General features: G+C 39.4%; 1 protein-coding gene, 1 non-coding gene and 1 pseudogene across 2 annotated transcripts in view; 1 reads left to right on the top strand and 2 right to left on the bottom strand.

Annotated features, from left to right (window-relative positions):
* ZNF106 (zinc finger protein 106) overlaps window positions 1-23,623 on the top strand; it is a 113,214-nt gene that overhangs the window by 43,099 nt on the left and 46,492 nt on the right. Inside the window, exons 2-3 of the mRNA XM_058294010.2 lie at window positions 7,072-7,157; window positions 14,510-14,571. Coding sequence (XP_058149993.1) covers window positions 7,104-7,157; window positions 14,510-14,571 — 116 coding nt within the window. The 5' untranslated portion in view covers window positions 7,072-7,103. The remainder of the gene's footprint in view (window positions 1-7,071; window positions 7,158-14,509; window positions 14,572-23,623) is intronic.
* On the bottom strand, window positions 1,215-2,452 carry LOC101445369 (voltage-dependent anion-selective channel protein 2 pseudogene; annotated as a pseudogene).
* LOC111761389 (U6 spliceosomal RNA) lies at window positions 10,834-10,937 on the bottom strand. The gene has a single exon (XR_002794768.1). It is a non-coding gene; the product is annotated as a U6 spliceosomal RNA (small nuclear RNA).

Genomic DNA, 23,623 nt, shown 5'->3' with positions numbered 1-23,623 from the left:
ATCTTTGGACTGTCCATGTGACAGCCAGACCCTGAGCATCAGCAGACTTTCAGCTCCTACCTTCTGGATTATTGGACTTACCCTAACAAGCTAACAGGGAAGTGAAGAGGGTCAACCGCCACACCAAGGAGCCAAGAGTGCCTACAACTGCAAGCAGGAGAATTGCATCCATCATCCAAGTGGAATCTAAGCCCCCTCTCGATATAGAGGTGGTGCGGACATAAGTATCCCAGGGTCCACAGGATGGAAGAATAGAGTGTGGTTTAGAGTGGACTTACTGATATTCTACTATGGAACTATTGTGATTAATAATGGAAGAAATTGTAGCGTTGATGTGGACAAAGTGGCCATGGTAGCTCCTGAGGATAGGGAGAGGGAAGAAGAGATGTGATGTGGGGGCATTTTCAGGACCTGGAGTTGTCCTGGGTGGTACTGCAGGGGCAGATACTAGACATTATATGTTCTGCCATGGCTCACTGGGTGGACTGGGGGAGAGTGTAAACTACAATATAAACCATTATCCATATGGTGCAGCAGTGTTCCGAAGTGTATTCACCAAATGCAGTGAATGTCCCATGATGCTGAAAGAGGTTGTTGATGTGGGAGGAGTGGAGTGAGGGGGGTGGGGGGTATATGGGGACCTCTTACATATTTTTAATGTAACATTTAAAAAAATAGAAAAATAAGTGTGTTTGGTAGCATTTCTTGTTCAATATTTTGGAAGTGTTTGAGTAGCGTTGGTATTAAATCTTTGAATGCTTGGTAGAATTCACTTGTGAAACCGTCTGGTCCTGAACTTCTCATTTTGGCGAGTTGTTTGATGACTGTTTCAATCTCTGCTTGTGTTGATTTGTTGAGGTCTTTTATTTCTTCTAGGGTCAGTGTAGGTTGTATACCCTTTCCTAGGAATTTTTCCACTTCATCCACTTTGTCTAATTTGTTGGCAGACAGTTGTTCATAGTATCCCCTTATGATCTCTCTTATTTCTGTGTGGTCCATAGTAATGATCCCATTTTCATTTCTGATTTTATTTATTTACATCTTCTCTCTTGTTTTCTTTGTCAGTCTTTCTAAGGGCTTGTCAATTTTGTTAATCTTCTCAATGAACCAACTTTTGGTTTTGCTGATTTTTCTCTTTTTTTTTATTCTCAATTTCATTCATTTTTGCTTCTTTGTTATTTTATTCCTTCTGGTTGCTTTGAAAGTAGTTTGCTGTTCTTTTTTTTTTTTTCAGTTTTCATAAAGGTCTATTTCATTATTGGTGGGTAGTGCATTTTAACAGTTAAATACATTTAAATAATGTATAAGTGACTGCACGACTGCAGCATTGGTAACTAGATAACCAATTCAACTAGAAACCAGCTAACAAATAACTGTCTAAATATTTAAAATACAGCTCTTGTTTAGATCATCCTTTGTTTTGATTACCTTCTAGGGGGGGAAAAAGCCTGCTGGTCACAATGGAAATATATTAAGGCCAAATCTTCTGATATCCATTCCCAGAGGTTTCTTCAGCTGGATTAAGCCTCCAACTCCAGGGCAAACCCAAGTTTGTGGCCACCAGCATTAATGCTCTTCCCATCTACCAGAGCAGACAGCGTAAGCTTCACACCAGGCCTCAGAGTCTGAGTGTAGCCCACTCCAATTAAACTAGAGTTGTTGACTTTTGCAGAAATGGAAGCAGTCGGATCCAACTGATATTTAGCTGCAATGCCAAAATGAGTGCAGTTGGTACCTGATGTCCAAGCAAGGTTTACTGAAGTGTCAAGATCTTCACATACTTTCTGATAAATTGATCCTCCAAATTCTGTCCCATCATTGACATTAGTGTGTAGCTGAAAGTCTCCAGTCCTGTAGCCCACTGCAAAGTTATTCCTTGTCAGCTTTGATTTGGCATTGTCAAAGGTCATCTGGTAACCAGCAAGCCAGCCCTCATAACCAAAGATGGCTGAACCATGGATTGCAGGACCAGCAAAATCAAAGTCAACATCACAACCGAGGTTTATACACTCCCTCTTGTAAGAAGACTTGATTTTACCACTTTTCTTTCCCGTGTTTGGTGAGAAGGTGGTATCAAATGTCAGTTTCAAACCTTGACAAATCTGGTCTTCAATTGCAATTTCTGTTCCCAGAGTGTTATCAGTGTTCCATTTTTCTGTGAAAGTGAGACCATACTCACACCATTTGTGTTTGGTCTCCAAGGTCCCAGTAACTTTACCAGTGTCTGTATTAGATGAACCAGATGTTGAGAATTCCACACCACTGCATGACTTTGTTTTCACATCCAGTTTCACCAACCTCCTAAAACCAAATCCTTTGTTGAAAATATCTCTGGCAGCTTTGCCAAGGTCAGCATATGATGGAGGAATACACATTGGCCGCCCGCAGCTCTGCCCATAGGTCGCCATAGTGAGGCCGTGGGAAGGGGTGATCTGGTTGTCTCCTGAGGGGGGCCGCCGCTGCCGCTCTGCTCATAGCTGAAGCCACTAGGCTACCTGAAGAAAAGGATGCAGCTGCCGGGGCTGGAGGGCGAAGTGAAGGAGACACCGTTCCGCCCGCCCTGTTTGCTGTTCTTTTTCTAGTTTCTCCAGTTGTGTAGTTAGGTCATTCATTTTAGCTCTTCTTTTTTAACATAAGCATTGAGGGCTAAAAATTTCCCTTTCAGCACTGCCTTCATTGCATCCCATAAGTTCTGATATGTTGTGTTCTCGTTTTCATTCATCTTGAGATATTTATTGAATTCTCTTGCAATTTCTTTTACCCACTGATTATTTAAATTATGTTGTTTAATCTCCATATATCTTTGAATTTTCTCTTTTTCTTCCTGTTGTTAATTTCCAACTTTATTCCATTATGATCAGAGAAAAGTACTGTGTATAATTTTGATCTTGCTAAATTTATTGAGATCTGCTTTGTGACTCAAAATCCCATTGTTTTGAATTGATAAAAGTTGGCACTAAAAGTTGTTTTAGAACTTTGAGTTACATAATAAATATTTGGAGAAAGATCTTCCTGACATTGATTTTCAGATTAACTACAGTATTATGAGACAGTGGTTACTTGGAGGCTATATTGCTGAACAATTTAAGTAACTTTTGAGTGACTACCTATATATAAGGATAGGGAGAGCATACTCAAGGACAAAATGTGATCTCTCAAAATTCTCAGTCAATAATTCTATGGGATCTGCACAACTGTTTTTGATTTTTATTTATTTATTTATTCATTTATTTTTAGGTGGGGGAATGAACCCAGGACCTTGTACATGGAAAACAGGTGCTCATCCACTGAGCTACATTTGCTCATCCAGAACCTTGTACTTGGGAAGCAGATGCTCAAACCACTGAGCTACACCTGCTCCTGTGTCTTTCTTTTTTTTTTTTTTCAGCTACCAGGGAACCCGGGTCCTCATATTTGGGAAGCCAGTGCTCAACCACTGAGACACACTGGGTTTTCCCTGAGTTGGTTTTTTGGTTAGTTTTGCTTGTTGTTTGTTTTTGTTTTTTCAGGAGGCACTGGGAACTGAACCTGGGACCTTCCATGTGGGAAGGAGGCACTCAACTGCTTGAGCCACACCTGCTTCCCATGTATTCCCTTTTTTTTTTTTTTTTTAAGATTTATTTTATTTATTCCCCACCCCCTTGTTGTTTGCACTCACTGTCTGCTGTCTGTGTCTGTTTGTCATGTGCTCTTTGTGTCTGCTTCTCATCTTTTTGCTTGGAACTAGGGACCGAATCTGAGTCTTCCCATGTGGGAGAGAGGAATTCAGTCATTGAGCCACCTCAGCTCCCTGCTTGTTGTGTCTGTCATTGTGTCTCCTTGTTGTGCCTCATCACTGCATCATCTTGTTGTCCCATCTTGTTGCCTCTGCTCACTGTGCTGGCCACTCGCACTAGCTTGGTGCTTGCTTGTTTCCTTTAGGAGGCACCAGGAACCGAACTGGACCTCCCATGTGGTAGGTGGGTGCCCAACTGCTTGAGCCACATCTGCTTCCCTGTATTTCTCTTTAATATGCTATGTGGGTAAATCTGGATGTAAACCCTTGGGTTTAGAACTGGCTTACATATTGAGGGCAGGAGTCAAAGCAAGAAGCAGTAATGAGTAGAGCAGTTGGTGAAGGGAGAATAATAGATGTAAGGTTATGTAGGTTCATCACACTGGGGAATAGAGAACAAAATGAAAAATATAAATCTGTTGAGAATTAGTGACTAATATGATAGTCTGAAAGAAAAGAACCAGGCATGATATAGTTTGCCTAGAGAGAATGGTGATTGTATTGATATAATAGTAATTAGGAAGTTGAGAAAGGGTATTATAGAATTTTTAGGATACTAGCCAGGGATTCACATAGATATTTCTTGGAAAAAAGATACCAACTTGGAGAAAAGCTGAAAATTTCATGGTGAAAATTTCATATTTAATAGAGTGGGTAGAAATATAAGGTGGTACAAGTGAGGATAGCAGTTGTTGAATTGTTTATATTTTAGATTACTTATATAATGTCACTTCTTAAAACACCTTGGTTGAGATTGCAGAATTGGATAGTTTTGTGTATCTTTATTTCTAATCCATATTAAGACCTTTAGAGAGAGCAGTGGTTCCCACATGGAGAACTATGAGCTGATTTCAGTATTTCAGAAAGCTTAATGAAAATCATGTGTTTACCCAATTAAAAAAATTAAAATTCCTTTTATTTTTGGCTGGAATCATCAACTTACTGTTTAAATATTAGGTGTTTCTTACTGATTATATACTTTGCTAGCAGTTATACTTTTAGGTTTTTTAAGAAAGTGAAAATGAATTTACTTTTAATATGTGCAGATGAGTAGACAATACCTTTAGAAACATGGATCTTATAAAAGGAAAAAAAATTAAAAGGGAATCTGGTTAAAGGTTGATATTGTGTATTTTTATTATATCACCTTATTTATTTACTAGGGGTCAGTGTCTTTGGTTCTGTTAAATAGAAACAGTTTGTATTTTGGTGTTTTGTTCTCAACCAAGTAAACATAAAAACTCCAAAATAACTGCTATTGCTTGTGTCAGAAACTCATGCTTTTTCACTGACTTTGTTGTTCTATGTTTTTTTTGTCCTGTTTTGCTTTGATGTTTAACAACTTAAGTGTTAAACAATTTAAGTGTTTAAAACATTTCTGGATATATCTTCTTCATTACTGCTTCCCCAACTTTTTAGAAAGGTGCTTGGTGCTTAGTAAATATTTGTTGAATTAAATACAAGATACTGCATAAAAATGGTAGTAGAAGTTGAAGTAAATATTAAGATATACGGAATTATTGATAAAAAAAGTAAGTATGCTATCACACTTAGCACAAGAATGATTTATATTAATTTTAACATTTGAGATTATTAGTATTACTGGAAGCATAAATAATACTGCATCCAGAAATGTTTGTTTGTTTTAGTAACTAATTGACATTCAGTTTTCTCAGATGCCCAAATGTTTACATGTAATCTTATTTTGGTGTTTTGAACTTTGTTATTGAATAACATTACTTCAGATATTCAGCAATGTTATGAAATTGGTTACAATAGCAAGGAGACTGCTGAAAAATCTGGAGAAACGGGGAAGAATATGCCTCCTCTCATTGGTCCTTCTTCCATATTGTCTAGGAGCTATAAATGAAACTAGGGTGGCTTATGACCCCATTATATCACAACTTTAGGAAACCTTAAGGAACCAATCCCAAGTGAAGAGGCAGAGCCTACCTAGTATTATATGTGTGGAGGGAAGAAAATTGCTGCTTTAGGACTGGAATTAATTTTTATATTAATTCTGCACTCAGGAGGGAAATACACTAATGTTAAGGGATTTTAAAATAGAAAACCTGTGCATCTTACTCCAAACCCCAGTGTTCAGCCATCTCTCTATCTCACCTTTAATAACTCAAGCTAGTTAGTTCCATTTGGTATAATTTAGCAAATCTTTATGGAGTACCTTCAATACGCTGGACACAATTCTAAATTATAGAGCTATATTAGTGAACAAAATATGCAAAGTCTTTGTTTTCAGGGAACTTATACTTTAGGAGAGATAGAGAATAACAAACAAATATATACTGTATCAGGTGGTAAATGGAATTTGAGATCTCTTTTGCTACATAACGACTACCCGAAAGCAGATTGGCTTACAGTAACTGGTTTATTGTTTTTCATAATTCTGTGGGTTGACAAAGGGCTCATCTGGATGTTTCTTTTACTGGCATTGCTTGGAGTCTCTTATTGGTTTTGTGGGCCATCCAAGATGGCTTGCACATATGGCTGACGGTTGGTCCTGATTGTTGTTCGGGTGCTTAGCTGGGACTTCTCTCTGTAACTTGGACTTCTTATATCATGGGGGCTGGGGTCCAAGAATGAGTATTCCAAGTACGCAAAAGCAGGAGAAGGTCCAGTCTTTGAAATTATATAGTGGTTACTTACACCACATTTTATTGGTCAAAACAGGTCACATGGGTGGAGAATCAGACTCCACCTTTTGATTTGATGGGTGGTAGCAAGGTCATATCACAAAAGAACATATAGAGTAAGAGATATTGTATCCATCTTTGGAAATAACCTACCACAGTGCTATAAAAACAAACTAACAAAAAATTAAGTGGCTTAATAGGGGCATAGAGGAGTTGGGGGTAGAAAATGCAGCATTACTTAAGTGGTCAGAGAAGACCTAGGTGAGGCAACATTTTAGATACCTGACGGAAATGAGAGGGGAAGCTGTGAAAGCCAAATGAGTCAGCTACTACCATGTGAAAGATGATAGGCTTGCTAAGTCATTAAAAGTGGTTGGAGTTAGAATGTATTTCAAGACAGGACTGAAGGATTTGCTGATGAGGGTGAATATGGGGTGAGAACGAGAGGGAGCAAGGACGAATTCCAAAGTTTTTGCCTCAGGAAACTGGAAAAATGGCATTTCTGTTTACCAATATGGGAATATTGGGGGAGGAGCAGAATGGAAATGAGAGATATAAGACTTCTATTTTTGGCTATGTTAAAATGAATATAAGAAGACATCTGGGAAAAAGAAAAAGTTACTAAATGTTACTTCCTTATTGCAGGTGTGACGTTGAATGCTTCTGATCTGGTCACTATGGTACGAGAACGAAAATGCATATTGTGCCACATTGTGTACAGCTCAAAAAAGGTAATAATGAAAGAGGAAGAATGTGAGGTTTTATGACTAATTATTTTTTTCATAGTCATCCATATAGGATTTGTAGATGGGTAAAAACTTTTAACATTTTTAAATACTACTTTCCCAAACCATAGTCTCATCTCACTGATTTCTTTCTCATTACCACCTCATAAAACCAATAGCTATATTATTAAACCTCTACTCAAAATAGAAAGTACTTAATAATAGGCAACATAGACCCTTTTCTGGAGAAATTTAATTAGTAACTGTTTTTAAAGGGCTGCCGATGTAAAGTACCAGAAATGGCTTGACTTTTATAATGGGAAATTTGTTTGGGGGAAAGCTTACAGTTCCAAAGCTTGAAATGTCCAAATCAAGGCACCATCAGAAATGCTTTCTCACCAAAGTCAGCTTCTGGTGATCCTAGCATCCTGCCACATGGAGAAGATGGGGTATTAGGCAAAAGGGTGCTCATGCAAAGTACCAGAAATCTCTTGGCTTTTATAAAGGGTATTTATTTCGGGTAAAAAAGCTTACAGTTACATGGCCCTAAGGAGACCAACTCAAGGTACTGTAAGAGTACTTTCTCACCAAAACCAGCTGTCATGTGTTAAAGCAAGATAATGGGCTGTCTCTGCCTAGTCTCTCCTTCCGTCTTCCTCTTAAGCAGGGGTTCTTAACAAGGGGTCTGTGAGCTTGAATTTAAATTAAAAAAAACATTCTGTGGGAACGTGTTAGTGTGGGTGTGATATATTTATTAAATAATTAACAGTATAGTGTAGGCTTAGTAAGGGTCCATGGTTTTCACCTGACTGGCAAAGGGGTCTGTGGGAAAAAAAAAGGTTAAGGACCTCTGCTCCTTTGTTTTTTTAGGGCATCTTTTTTGGGGGTGGGGAGGTCCAGGGATTGAACCCAGGACCTCATATATTGGAAGCAAGCACTCAACCACTGAGCTATATCCCCTCCCCAATGAGAGTTGGTTTTTTCCTTTGTTTACTTTTGTTTTGTTTTGTTTTGTTTTTAGGAGGTACCAGGGATTGAACCTGGCACCTCATAAATGGGAAGCAGGTACTCAACCACTTGAGCTACATTTGCTCACCCCCCTGCTTTTAAGGCTCCGTGGACCCAGCTTCTTCTGATCTCAGCTGTTGGCTAGCATAGGGCTCGTTTCTTTCCAGGCCTTTTCAGCTGTTCAGGGCTCTGTACAGTTTTCAGCTGTAAACTATCAGGCAAATGGCTCAGGTCTCCCCAGGGCTTTAGCTATTTGAGCCTTCTCCTTTCTGTCACAGGGCAGAACTGAAATAACCAAGTTCTCTCTTCTGTGTCTGTGGAGTGCTCTCTTTTCCTGTGCCTTCTTCTGTGTGTCTTCTTGAGTGAGTGCCTGTTTCTATCAGCCCACCTAGGGGGCAGGGACTTAAATGGAGTTACACCCTACGGATATGGTCGAATCAGAGTCCTAATCTTAGCATAATTTAATCAAAGACATCTGAGCTGAATCCAGTACAATCAAAGGGTATCACGTCCAGAGGAACAGACCAGTTTACAAACATAATCCTTATCTTTTTGGGGGTTCATAAATAATTTCAAACTGCCACAGATGGCCACTGATCTCTGCCTTGCTTCCAGAATCTGCCATCTCCCGGAGCTCAGCTGCGGCATAGGGCTTGTCTCTTTCCAGGTCTTCTCATGAGTCTTGGTTGCTCTGCTTTCTTCCCGATTTCAGCAATGAACTATTAGGCATATGCTCATCTCCCTGGACCTTGGCTCCTTGAAGCTCTCGCAGCTTCTGTTTTCTTGCAGTCCTCTCTCTCACATGGAAGGATCAATATAAAATGGCTTCCTTTTCCTCTGTGTGTGTCTGTTTATATAGATCCAGCAAGAGGGCAGAGACTCAACCTGAGTCATGCCTCACTGATACAGTCCAGTCGAAAGGGTCTCACACCCACAGGAATGGATTCGTTCAAAAACAGAATCTTTCTCTTTTTTGGGATTCATAAAAGAATTTCAGACTGTCATAGTAACCAATTAGATAGAAACTACCTTAAAATTCAGGTTATTTGAGGTACACCATTTTCTGGCTGATTAAAGCGATACATTCTTTGAACAGCCTTTATTATATATATTGCATTCTGTTTATTTCTGAATGTACAAGGTGCAGCATAGATGAAATGGTTTAACAATGTCTGACATCCATAAGGTGAGGATATTTCGCAAAGGAAAAAAAATTTTTAAGAACTAAAAGAAATTGTCTTTGCCTTATGGAAATAGGCTTCAATTTGTCTTGCCTTTTAGTTTTTCTTGCCTTTATTCTTTGCTTTCAAAGTAGTGTTGCTAGTTTGAATACTAAGCATTTTTCCTCCTATCTTCTTGATTGTCACTGGAAATTCAGAGAACTGGGAAGATGATCATGAGCTAGGTTGGCTATGGAAGTCTAAGTGGAATAGTGAACCTTGAAAGATGTTTATGATTAAGATGGTTTAAGAGAAATGGAGAAAGACAATATAGGTGGAAGAACAACATGAAGAAAGTGACAGGTAGAATGGAGTATTATAGTTTTAAAAGTCAGTTGGTCAGAGGGCTCAAGTGATTAAAACAAATTGTATTGGGAATAGTGAAAGCACTGTAATTTAAGAAGACTGTTGACAAACAGTGCTGAATACCAGAGTGAAGGGTTTGACCATGATTTATCTAGTAGCCTGATGGGAAGAATTTTTTCCCTATTGAAGATTTCCATTAGTGATGGAAAATCAGTTGAAATTTAAAACTCTTGTTTGATAATATGCCTACTGCTTTTTAAAAAATTTTAAGTGTATCATTCATACAAGAACATACATGAGAAATAAGTATATAGTAAAAATTGTGAACTTAAAAAATAAACATGCAGGACATCATACAGGGGTCTCATACATTACCCCCCCCCACCACCATTTTGCATTGTTGTGAAACATTTGTTACAAACTATGCAAGAGAATTGTCAAAGTATTACTACTCACTGTAATCCATATCTTACATTTGGTGAATTTTCCCCCCAACCCACTCTATTATTTTTTTAAATATATTTTTATTACAGAGGTTGTGAACTTACAAAACAATCATGGACATGTGTAAAATTCCCGTACAACACCCTTTCACCAACACACCACACTGTGGTGAAATATTCATTCCAGATTATGAGATAATATCATCAGACTGTTACCACCAACTGTGGTCCATAGCATACAATTTGCTTACTTTTTCCATAACCCGCATTATCACCAAAGTACATCTTTGGCATTGATGCAAGAATATTACAGTATTGCTGTTAACCACAGTCCACAGTTTATACCAATTGTATTTTTCCCATGCTTCTTCACATTCCCACCACCCTGCAATAGTGACATATATCCACTGTAGCTCACAGAAGGACACTCCTGCATCTGTACTATCAACTACAATTCTCATCCACCTCTGGGTTTGCTGTGTTATTCAGTCCCTAGATTATTCTCTAGCTTTCTTTCATTTGACATTTCCATCCCTGGACTACCCTTTTTAGCCACAATCCCATTTGTTAACCAGCTGCTACTCACTATAATGTGTTACCATCAACTCTTCCCGTTTTCACACTTTGTCAAGTTAATTATAACTTCTACATACATTAAGAATCAGTAGTCCTCAGGGTACAAGAGTAGCCCTCTTCTTGTCTTCTAAAAATATGGAACGCTTCACAAATTTGTGTGTCATCCTTGCACAGGGGCCATGCTAATCTTCTCTGTGTCATTCTAATTTAATATATGTCCTGCTGAAGCAAATATTATGCCTACTGCCTTTTATAAGTTAAAGAACATTCTACTCTTCTAGTTTTAAAAGTTTGGACCACAGTTCATACAAATTTTCAATAAATAAAAATTCTTTATTGTTACTTTTTTTTAAAAGATTTATTTTTTATTTATTACTCTCCCCTTCCCCGCCCCACCAGTTGTCTGCTCTCTGTGTCCATTTGCTATGTGTTCTTCTGTGCCAGCTTGTATTCTTGTCAGCGGCACCCGAAATCTGTGTCTCCTTTTGTCGCATCATCTTGCTGCGTCAGCTTTCCGTGTGTGCGGCACCATTCCTGGGCAGGCTGCACATGCACATTTTTCACGTTGGGTGACTCTCCTTACGGGGTCTACTCCTAGCGCGTGGGACACCCCTGCGTGGCAAGGCACTCCTTGCGTGCATCAGCACTGCACGTAGGCCCGCTCATCACACAAGTCAGGAGGCCCTGGGTTTGAACCTTGGACCTCCCATGTGGTAGGCGGACATCCTATCCATTGAGCTTCCCTCTTTATTGTTACTCTGAAGGTAAGAGAGACGTGGCAAATGGGGAAGGTATGTGAGATGGACAGGAGATATGAAGAGGCATGGTGTTAGACTTTCCTGGAGTAGCACCCCTATCTTGTAATATCTCATGATTTTGCCATTTTAAGTCTTCCTGCGTTTTTTCTACTCTGGGTTTAAAATATGTTTTCATGTCTTCACACTTTTCCATGGAACAAATGAAATTTAAATAAGGGCTGCCTTAAGGAAAACCAATGGTAGGTTTTTAGGCAAAGGAATAACATTATTTAGGGGTTAAGGTTGATAATGGCCTAAGAAATCAACAGAATAGATTAATTGGAAGGGATTACTCTGATATCTATTTTTAGATAGTCTATGAAGAACTAACGTTGAAGCAGTTCTTTCCTTTAGTTCCCCAAACCAGGAGGAACCTGGTTCTTCCATATACACTGTGGAGGGGAAAAGGTTCTAGAGTGAATTAGGTAGGGGAAAAAGTTGTATACTACAGCCTTAAGTGTCCCAATGCCCATTAACATTTAAAAACACTAAGAAACCCTGCATTTAAAATATATATAGTTTTTATACTACTCTGTTTTCCAAATTTATTCATGAAATTTCCCCTTCCCCCAACATAATACCAATGAATCTATGAGGAAATAAATAGAAGCCTGGTATCTGAGAACATATGCATTTGGGGCTATTACTTTAATCCTATGCTTGTGGCTCTTTCCCAGTTGTTTTGAAAACTTATTTGTCTTGCTATTAGCATTTATTCCTTTGAGCAGGTTGTGGGAGGATTTCATATATAAATTTAGGAAAATTTGTGAAGTGTTTTAGCAAATAAGTCACATTAAAACTAGTTGTTGGGAAGCGGACTTGGCCCAATGGATAGGGCGTCTGCCTACCAAATGGGAGGTCCCCGGTTCAAACCCCGGGCTTCCTTGATCCGTGTGGAGCTGGCCATGCCCAGTGCTGATGTGCGCAAGGAGTGCCCTGCCATGCAGGGGTGTCCCCTGCGTAGGGGACCCCCAAGCACAAGGAGTGCGCCCCGTAAGGAGAGCCACCCAGCACAAAAGAAAGTGCAGCCTGCCCAAGAATGGCGCCGCACACATGGAGAGCTGACACAAGATGAGGCAACAAAAAGAAACACAGATTCTGGGTGCCACTGATAAAGATAGAAGTGGTCACAGAAGAACACACAGTGAATGGACACAGAGAGCAGACAACTAGGAGGGGGAGGAGAGGGGAGAAGAAATAAATAAAAAATAAATCTTAAAAAAAAACCCAAAAAACTAGTTGTTGGGAGCATTTGTGGCTCATGTGGTTGAGCGCCTACTTCCTACATGGGAGGTCCCGGTACCTCCTAAACAAACAAACAAAAATAAATAAAAAATAGAACAACAAGTAGAAGAAACAAAAATACCAACTCAGGGGAGCCAATGTGGCTCAGTGGTTGAGCACCAGCTTCCCACATATAAGGTCCAGGGTTCGATCCCTGGCCCCCAGTACCTCAAAAAACAAAACAAATTGTTGTGAATAACATTTTTGTAACTGAACTAAAATATTGAATTACTTCTGATATCAGAGGCAATAACCCATTTCGATGAATACTCTTTTGTTCAAGAATGGCTTGGTTATAAGGAACAGATCTCACTCAAATTAAGTTTAAGATATTTGGCGTATGATACCTATTCTAATCCAAGGAAAAATTGAACAATAGGAAGCATAGGGACTTCACCTATGGGTATTGTATATCATTTATGGATTTTTAAAATTCTAGTATTCTGAAACTAATGTGACTCAGATTTAAACTCTGTTATTTCTAGTTGGTGACCAGTCAGTTGTAGCTTAGAAGGGTGAGAGTCACATGTAAAGCTACTCATTCCAAATGAAGCACTTGTGGAGATAGGGAGGAAATGATGGTAATATTGGGTAAAATTGATATTTGAAGAAAGTGTTTGAATTACAACCTTGTTTTTCACACTGTAGTAGATAAGGTAATAATGGGTTATTATAGTCTCTTATGTACAAATGAATTGTACATAATGAAAAAACCTCAATGTAGTAGATTGTTACAGTGTGACATGATGTTTGAAACATTGGCTTTGGTGCCAGATCTGCTGGAGTTTGAATCCTGATTTTACTGCTTACCTATAACTCTGAGAAGGGAAGACTCTGAGCATTTTCATACTTATTCCTTTAATGTCTGGCTCTGTACTTGTGACATAATAAGCACTTGATAAATATGTGGTGAATGAATGAGTTTATTTCTCTGTATCCTTATCAAGTTAATAGTACCTCCCTCAGCAGCACTTTTGTGGTTCAAGTGGAAAATTGTTTAAGGCACTTAACACAGGACCTGGTGAATAGCAACAATTGTAGTCTCCCTTTTATTATGTGTAAAGAGGCATTCTCTGATTATGGCATATTGGCTATATATACTTTGTGGGCAGGGTGAGAGTTAAAGTGAAGAAATGGGTGAACTTCTGTGTTCAAAGCATTTTTTAAAAACTTATCTACCATACAGCCTCTCTGGTAGAAGTGATGTATCCATCTCTTTACTCAGCACATGCAGTCCTTGGGCATACCAACATGGGTAGGAGTTATAACCTACTCTTAAAAAACTCTCATTTGTGTGGGGAAAGAAGGTATGGAGAAAAGGAACCAAATAGTTGAGAAGTTATGTAATTTCAGGGAGTGTACTCCCTTCCTTCCTTCCTCCCTTCCTTCCTCCCTCCCTCCCTCCCTTCCTCCCTGTTACAATTTAACCCATATATTTTGTTCTTAGATCTTTTGCCTCCTAATAACAATGCACTTTCTAACCTTTTTGGAAAGCCACTTATATGTGTTTCATTTTTAAGAATTCCTTTTCTTTAAAATGTCAAAAACACAGCTAAAGAATTGTTTAATGAGAAACTGTTTTGGATATTCAAGTGAGAAGAGTAAGTGCAATTAACACTTTTGACACAGTGAGCTTGAGCCCTGATTATTGATTGGATAGGAACAGAGAAATTTTTTCTCCAAAGCACCCTCCCTTAGTTTAATCTGCTTTCTTTAATTTTAAGGAGATGGACGAACACATGCGGAGCATGTTGCACCACAGGGAACTTGAGAACCTGAAGGGCAGGTATGGGACCGGCTATCTTTGATGAATTTGTGAATGTGGGGGGATTTGAGTACTGGTGGTGCCTATCACCTTATTTTATAGTAGCCAATTAGTAAATGAATGTCTTTTTATGACAAAACTATCTTTCAGAATTAACAATAAGTATAATAGATTTTTGATGTTCAAAAGGTATAGACTCTGAGATCCTTTTACATCTCAAATATGTAGAATTCACAACAAGTCTAGCAAGTAGAATACAACAAGGGTGGGTTGGAATAAGCTCTCTCATTAGTTAGTTTTCTCATTTCTGTATATCACCTGTATGGATAGGACATTTCATATTTTTCCCTAGCAATGTTACAAATTATTGCATGCTATAAAATTTTATTGTTGGAGTAGTCTAATCTGAGAAATCCAAAGACTGCTAAATTACACTGCATATCATTAGTGTAAACAGAATCAAATTTTAAGGATATGTAAGAATGTTGTTTTGTGATTTTAAAACTTGAGATGTTAAAGGAAGGAAAATCTAATAAGTGAGCATCTTTAAAAAGTGAAATATAATACATCCTGTATCTTTTTTTTCTATCTCTAGTCCTTTTTTTTTTTTTAAAGATTTATTTATTTATTTAATTTCCCCCCCTCCCCTGGTTGTCTGTTCTTGGTATCTATTTGCTGCGTCTTGTTTCTTTGTCCGCTTCTGTTGTCGTCAGCGGCACGGAAAGCGTGGGCGGCGCCATTCCTGGGCAGGCTGCTCTTTCTTTTCACGCTGGGCGGCTCTCCTTACGGGGTGCACTCCTTGCGCATGGGGCTCCCCTATGCGGGGGACACCCCTGCGTGGCACGGCACTCCTTGCGCGCATCAGCGCTGCGCATGGCCAGCTCCACACCCCCGCGTGGCACGGCACTCCTTGCGCGCATCAGCTCTGCGCATGGCCAGCTCCACACGGGTCAAGGAGGCCCGGGGTTTGAACCGCGGACCTCCCATATGGTAGACGGACGCCCTAACCACTGGGCCAAAGTCCGTTTCCCTAGTCCTTTTTTTTTGATGATTTTTTTCCCCCACTTCTGTGAATTTGAAGGTTGGAGGCAGGATGGAACATGGAAACTTTGGGAAACTGGGGTATATGAATTATATCTTATTCCATGAATTATAGTTGCAAGTTTTGATCACGGTGCCAAACTAGGTCATTTGAAATGGTTTATATTTTAAGTTAGAGAATTTCAGATTGAGTGGTCAAATTAATATTTACTATTAAATTTTCAGCATCCATATAGTATACTAGTGGCATTTTCTCATACCCTCATTCTCTTACTGTGTGAAGGTTAGGTTTTAGCAGTAGTATAAAAGAGGCTTTCACTCTGGTTGAGTGTGGTGAGCCCTTATCCTAATATTTTGAATATAAATGATCTCTTATTAGCATTGGAAACCTAGGAAATTCAGTCAAATCTTGATTACCTATTGTGAATTATCTTAATTATTTACAAATCCTGTTCCCAGCAGACTTCCCTCTGGAATTTACTTTATTCTGGGCTACTTACCTGCCACCTCCCCTTATGTACTATATTATAAAATGAAACAGAACAAGTGAAATCAGTAGAACTAGTGATTAGGAGAGAAGCCCATTGTGTTTCAACATTAAATGCCTTATTTTATTCAGAGATCACAAATCAGCCATTTAAAACTTAATTTTGTTTTTAGCTTTTATTTTTTATTTTTTATTGTCGATATGACTTTTTTTTTACACTTTTTTATTGAAGTTAATAGATGACAAAGAACACTGCATTGAAAATAAAACTTGGGGCGGCGGATTTGGCCCAGTGGTTAGGGTGTCCGTCTACCACATGGGAGGTCTGCGATTCAAACCCCGGGCCTCCTTGACCCATGTGGAGCTGGCCCATGCGCAGTGCTGATGCGCGCAAGGAGTGCTGTGCCATGCAGGGGTGTCCCCTGTGTAGGGGAGCCCCACACACAAGGAGTGTGCCCTGTAAGGAGAGCTGCCCAGCGCAAAAGAAAGTGCAGCCTGCCTAAGAATGGTGCCGCACACACACGGAGAGCTGACACAACAAGATGACACAACAGAAGGAGACACAGATTCCTGTGTCACTGACAACAACAGAAGTGGACAAAGGAGAAGACGCAGAAAATAGACACAGAGAACAGACAACCGGGGGGCGGGGAGAAATAAAGAAATAAATAAATCTTAAAAAAAAAAAGTCTTTAAAAAAATAAAACTTAATTTAGATTTCTGGGAAGATGGAGGATTAGAGAGGCAAAGGGATCTCTTCTTTCTCAGAAAAAGCAGCTACAGTACAGACGGAGACTGACTAGAGGGCTGCTCTGGGGCTTAGGAAACCATGGAAAAGCAAGACACCACCCAGAAGAGAAAGGGGCAAAGGAAGGGAGTCTGGTTGGAAAAATCTCAGGAGTAAAGCTGTTGCAGCTGCTGCTGGTGCCCATCCCCTTCCCAAGCATATAGCATTCTGCTGACTGCAGCGGCTATGGATTGCAGTGACTGCTGACTGAGGGGGTTGCAGGGCCTCTCTTCCCCCACAGAGAGGGCAGAGGGAGGAACACAGTCTATAGCAAATTCAGATTTTGGCAAGTAAACTTGATCTCCTGCATTGGAGGGGTCCCACACTTCCAGGCTAGGTGGGGCTGTGATATTGTTTGCTCGGAGAGCCTGAAGGGAGCTAAAGATTATTAGCCTTCTCAAACACCCTCCCTAATGCCCTAGGCTGGTAGCTGAGGCGGCAGAAGGAGGGTGTAGCCAGCCAAGGGAAGAGAACAGCTTCTGAGAAAGTTTGTTTATGAGGCTTGATCTACACTAAGGACATTGTTTCTGCACTGTCCATCCACATAGTTCCACTGAATTTATTTCCCCCAGTATCTGGGCTGAGAGGTCTGCCAAAGAGTGCCATCTGCTGGCAGACCAGAAAAGTGCATGAAAAGAAGAGAAAATAATAAATAAAAGAGGCAACCAGGTACTTTTACTGCCCACATCTCCAAGGCTCTTGGAAACTGGTTTACACTCTATTACTGGATCCTTTGCCCTAGTTTGAGCAGTTAAACAGGGGCAATCCTAAATATCTAAAGCAATATGAACCAAGACTCAAAAGAACAGTGGTAGCAAGCAGCTACTTAACAGTAAACCCCAAGGCAAGAGAGAGAAACTGAATATCAGCATAAAGTCAGCATCAGAATGAGATGCCTAGACATCAGCAAAAAATTATAAGCCATACTAAGAAAAAGGAATATGTGACTCAGGCAAAAGAACAAATCAGAGCTCCAGATAAGACACAAGACTTGAAACATCTAATTAATGGGGTTCATACAAATCATCTAAGCCAAATCATTGAGTTGAAGGAAAACATGCTAAAGAAATAAAAGACATTAAGAAGACTCTGGGTTAGCACAAAGAAAATCTTGAAACTGTGGATAGAAAAATAACAGAGCTTAGAATGAAAGACACAATAAATGAGATTAAAAATACAATAGAGGCATACAACAACAGATTTGAAGTCATGGAAAAAAGAATCAATGATGTAAAGGACAGAAGAGCTGACATTGAAAGGAGCAAAGAAGAGAGAGAGAGAAAGGAATGGAAAAAATTGGGCAGGGCTCAGAGAGAAAAATGATAACACAAAGCACCAAGGTACGTATTTTGAGTTACAAAAGGAGAAGAGAAAGTAAAAGGGGGCAGAAAGAGTATTTGAGTAAATAATGGCTGAAAATTTACCACCTCTCATGAAAGACATGAATATATGTATTCAGGAAGCAAAGCATACTCCAATTAGAATAAATCCAATTAGACCTACCCCAAGGCCCGTAATATTCAGAATGCCAAATCCCAAAGATAAAGAGAAAATTCTGAAAGCAGCAAGGGAGAAGTGAAACATCACTATATAAGGGATATCCAATAAGATTTAATGCAGATTTCTCTTCAGAAACCAAGGAGGCGAGAAGGCAGTTGCATGATATAATTAAAGTACTGAAAAAGGAACACTGTCAGCCAAGAATACTGGATCTAGCAAAACTGTCCTTCAAATAAGATGGTGAGTTTAAAATATTTACAGATAAACAGAAACAAAAAGAGTTCATAAACAGGAATCAAGCTCTGCAGGAAGCACTAAAGGGAGTTCTTCAGCCAGAAAAGAAAGACAAGAGGAGAGTATAGAAGTGAAGACTACCAGAAAGTGTAACCAAAAGGGTAAAAAGATGGACAAAAATAAATTATGACATTATAAAAACCAAAGGATAAAATGGTTGAAGTAAGTAATGCCTTTACATTAATAACATTGAATGTTAATGGATTAAACTCCCCAATCAAAAGACATGGGCTGACAGAATGGATAAGAAAACATGAGGGCCATGATGTGAACCAATGTATATGAGGTGCAGAGGTGCCCAAAGATGTACTTACCAAATCCAATGGATGTGTCATGATGATGGGAACGAGTGTTGTTGGGGGGGGGGGAGAGGGGGGGTGGGGGGGTGGGGTTGAATGGGACCTCACATATATATTTTTAATGTAATATTATTACAAAGTCAATAAAAAATTAAAAAATAAAAAAATAAAAAAAAAAAAAAAAAGAAAACATGAGCCATCCCTATGCTGTCTGCAGGATACACACCTTACACTCAAGGATGCAAACAGACTGAAAGTGAAAGGCTGGAAAAAGGTTATTTCACACAAATAGTAACCAAAAGAGAGCAAGGGTAACTGTACTGGCATCTGACAAAACAGAGAACAAAACCAGTAGAGAAAATAACAAAACCAAAAGCTAGTTCTTTGAGATCTATAAAATTGACAAACCTTAGCATGACTAACAAAGAAAAAAGAGAGAAGATGGAAATGAATGAAAAGGGTGATGAGATGCAGAAGACCATTATGTACTATTAACAATAAAAGGAATAATCCATCAGGAAGGAGTAACAGTAATAAATATCTGTGCACCTAACCATGGTTCCCCCAAAATACTTGAGGCTAACTCTGGCAAAACTATAAAGGATAAATAGATGTTGCTGCAATAATAGTTGGAGACTTCAACACATCACTCATATAAGAATAACTAGACAGAAGAACAAACAAGGAACAAGGCCTTGAAAAACATGATAAATGAGCTGGATCTGACAGACATATAGAGAACATTGCATCCCATAATCAGCAGCTTATACTTTCTTAACTGTTTATAGATATTTCTCTAGGATAGAGCACATGTTAGGCCACAACACAGCTCTCAATAAAGTAAGAAGGGAAGTAGATGTGGCTCAAGTGATTGAGCTCCCTCCTCTCACATGGGAGATCCCAGGTTCGGTTCCCAGTGCCTCCTGGAGAAGATGAGCAAGACGGCAAGCTGGCACAATGGGCAAGTGCAGAAAGCTTATGCCACAGGATGATGCAACAAAGAGACACAGAGGAAAGACAATGAGAGGGAAGCTGATTTGGCCCAATGGATAGGGCATCCGCCTACCACATGGGAGGTCCAAGGTTCAAACCCAGGGCCTACTGACCTGTGTGATGAGCTGGCCCATGCGCAGTGCTGATGAGCGTAAGGAGTGCCGTGCCACACAGGAGTATCCCCCACATAGGGGAGCCCCACGCACAAGGAGTACACCCCATAAGGAGAGCCACCCAGCGCGAAAAAACTGCAGCCTGCGCAGGAATGATGCCGCACACATGGAGAGCTGACGCAGCAAGATGATGCAACAAAAAACGAGACACAGATTCTGGGTGCCACCGACAAGAATACAGGCGGGCACAGACACACAGTGAATGGACACAGAGCAGACAACTGGGGGTGGAGGGGGGGAGGGAAGAGGGATAGATAGATAGATAGATAGATAGATAGATAGATAGATAGATAGATAGATAGATAATTTAAAAAAACTAAACTAAAAAATAAATCTTAAAAAGAAAAAAAGAAGGACAGTGAGAGATAAACCAGGGGTGGGGAAGGGAAGAGGAATAGATAGATAGATAGATAGATAGATAGATAGATAGATAGATAGATAGATAGATAATTAAAAAGAACTAAACTAAAAAATAAATCTTAAAAAGAAAAAAAGAAGGACAGTGAGAGATAAACCAGGGAGCTGAGGTGGCTTAATCAATTGAATGCCTCTCTCCCATATGGTAGGACCCAGGTTCAGTTCCCAGTACCTCCTAAAGAGAAGGTGAGCAAACATAGAGAGCACACAACAAATGGACCCAGACAGTAGGCAGCAAGCACAAACAATGAGGGGGTGGGGGAATAAAAAATAAGATAAATCTTTTAAAAAATACATTAAAAAAATAAAAATAAATTAAGAAGATTGAGATTATACAAAGCTTCTTCTCTAATTATAATGGTATGAAGGGAAATGGATGTGTCTCAAGCAATTGGACTTCCGCCTACCACATGGAAGGTCTTGCAATTGGTAAATAAATCTTTTTAAAAATAATGGAATGAAGATGAAAATCAATAATAGGCAGGAAAGGGGAAAATTCATAAATATATGGAAATTAACACACTCCTAAACAATCAGTGGGTCCAAGAAGTAATTGCAAAAAAAAATTGGAGATATTTCAGAAAGAATGAAAACAAGAATACACCTTATCAGAACTTATGGGACACAGTAGAGGCAGTGCTAAGAGGGAAATTTATAGCCCTAAATGCTTACATTAAGAAAAGAACAAGCTAAAATTGGAGTCCTAACTGAACACCTGGAAAAACTAAAAAATGAATGCAAACCAACCCAAAACAAGCAGGCAGAAGGAAACAACAAAGATTAGAGCAGAAATGAATGAAGTTGAGAACAGAAAGTACAATAGAGAAAATAACAAAACCAAAAGCCAGTTCTTTGAGAAGATCTATAAAATTGACAAACCCTTAGCATGGCTAACAAAGAAAAAAGAGAGAAGATGCAAATAAATAAAATCAGGAACAAAAGGGGAGACATTACAACTGACCCTGCAGAAATAGAAAGAATCATAAGAGGATATTTTTAGAAATTGTATGCCACTAAATTAGACAACCTAGATGAAATGAACAAATTTCTATGAATGGACCAGCAACCTACACTGACTTCAAGACATACAGAAGCTCAACAAACCTATCACAACCAAAGAGATTGAATCAGTCATCAAAAACCTTCCAACAAAAGAAATCCAGGACAAAATGGCTTCCCAGGTGAATTCCACCAAACATTTAGAGAAGAATTAATACCAATTCTGTTTAAATTCTTTCAACAAATTGAAAAGGAGGTAAAATTACCCAACACATTTTATGAAGTTAATATCCCTCTAATACCAAAGCCAGATAAAGATACAAGAAAAGGAAGTGACAGACCAATCTCTTTAATGACCATAGATGCTAAAATTCTCCAAAGAATACTTGCAAATCAGGGAAGCAGATGTGACTCAAGTGATTGGCTTCCACCTACCATATGGGAGGACCCAGGTTCGATCCCTGGGGCCTCCTGGTGATTAAAAAAAAAAAAAAAAGCATGCCTGTGCAGTAAGCCTAGTGCCTGCTCAGCGAGCTGAGTGCCTGCACCATGAGCCAGGTGTCTGCATGGTGAGCCAGTGCCAGCGCAGTGAGCCAGTACACACACAAGTGAGTCATGCAGCAAGATGATGATGCAACAAAAACGAGACAACGGGGAGAGTCAAGGTGAGGCGCAACAGAAACCAGGCACTGAGGTGGTGCAAGTGACAGGGAACCTCTCTCCACATCCAAGGTCCCCAGGATCAAATCCTCGTGAATTCTAGAGGAGAAAAATGAGAAGAAAAGACAAAAAGAGAAGTAGATACAGAAGATGACACAATTAATGGACAGACAGCAAAAACAGCAGGGGGGAAGGGGAGGGAAGAAATACTTGCAAATCAAATCCAACAACCTATAAAAAAAATTATACACCATGATCAAGTGGATTTTCTTCCTGGTATGCAAGGGTGGTTCAACATAAGAAAATTAATTAACGTAATACACCACATTAACAAATCAAAGGGAAAAAAGCACATGATCATCTCGATTTATGCAGAAAAGGCATTTGACAAAATCCAGCATCTTTTCTTGATAAAAACACTTCAAAAGATAGGCATTAAAGGGAAGTTCCTCAACATAATAAAGGGCATGTACGAAAATCCCAGGGCCAACATCCTACTCAATGGAGAATGGTTGAAAGCTTTCCCACTAAGATCAGGAACGAGACAAGGATGCCAACTGTCACCACTATTATTCAACATTGTGCCAGAAGTTTTAACTAGAGCCTTAAGCAAGAAGGAAGAGCTAAAAGGCACCCAAATTGGAAAAGAGGAAGTAAAACTCTTACGATTTGCAGATGACATGATCCTATATTAGACCGAATATCTACAACAGAGCTATTAGTGCTAATAAATGAATTCAGCAGAGTGGCAGGATACAGTATCAGCAATCAAAAATCAGTAGTGTTTCTACACATTAATAATGAGCAAGCTGAGGAAGAAATCAAGAAAAAAGTTGCATTTACCATAGCAACAAAAGACTCAGAATCTAGGAGTTAATTTAAACAGGAATATAAAGGATCTGTATTCAGATAACTACAAAACACTGCTAAAAGAAATCAAAGAAGACCTAAACAAATGGAAGGATATTCCGGGTTCATGGATTGGAAGAGTGAACATCGTGAAGAAGTCAATTCTACCCAAATTCATTCATTCATTCATTTATAAAGATTTCTTTATCTCCCCCCCCCCCCCCCCCGTTGTCTGCTCTCTGTGTTCATTTGTTGTACATTCTTCTGTTTGTCTTCTCTTTATTATTTTTTTTAAGATTTTATTTTATTTATTTCTCTCCCCTTTCCCCCCACCGTTGTCTGCTCTCTGTGTCCATTCACTATGTGTTCTTCTGTGTCTGCCTGCATTCTTGTCAGCGGCACCAGGAATCTGTGTCTCTTTGTTGTGTCATCTTGCTGCATCAGCTCTCCATGTGTGCGGTGCCATTCCTGGGCAGGCTGTGCTTTTTTTCACGTGAGGCGGCTCTCCTTGTGCGTGGGGCTCCCCTATGTGGGGACACCCCTGTGTGACATGGCACTCCTTGTGCGCATCAGC

The sequence above is a fragment of the Dasypus novemcinctus genome, chromosome 3 (assembly GCF_030445035.2).
Source record: "Dasypus novemcinctus isolate mDasNov1 chromosome 3, mDasNov1.1.hap2, whole genome shotgun sequence".
Classification (NCBI taxonomy): domain Eukaryota; kingdom Metazoa; phylum Chordata; class Mammalia; order Cingulata; family Dasypodidae; genus Dasypus; species Dasypus novemcinctus.
Note: the sequence above shows the minus strand (reverse complement) of the source record. Positions and strands in the feature narration are given on the sequence as shown.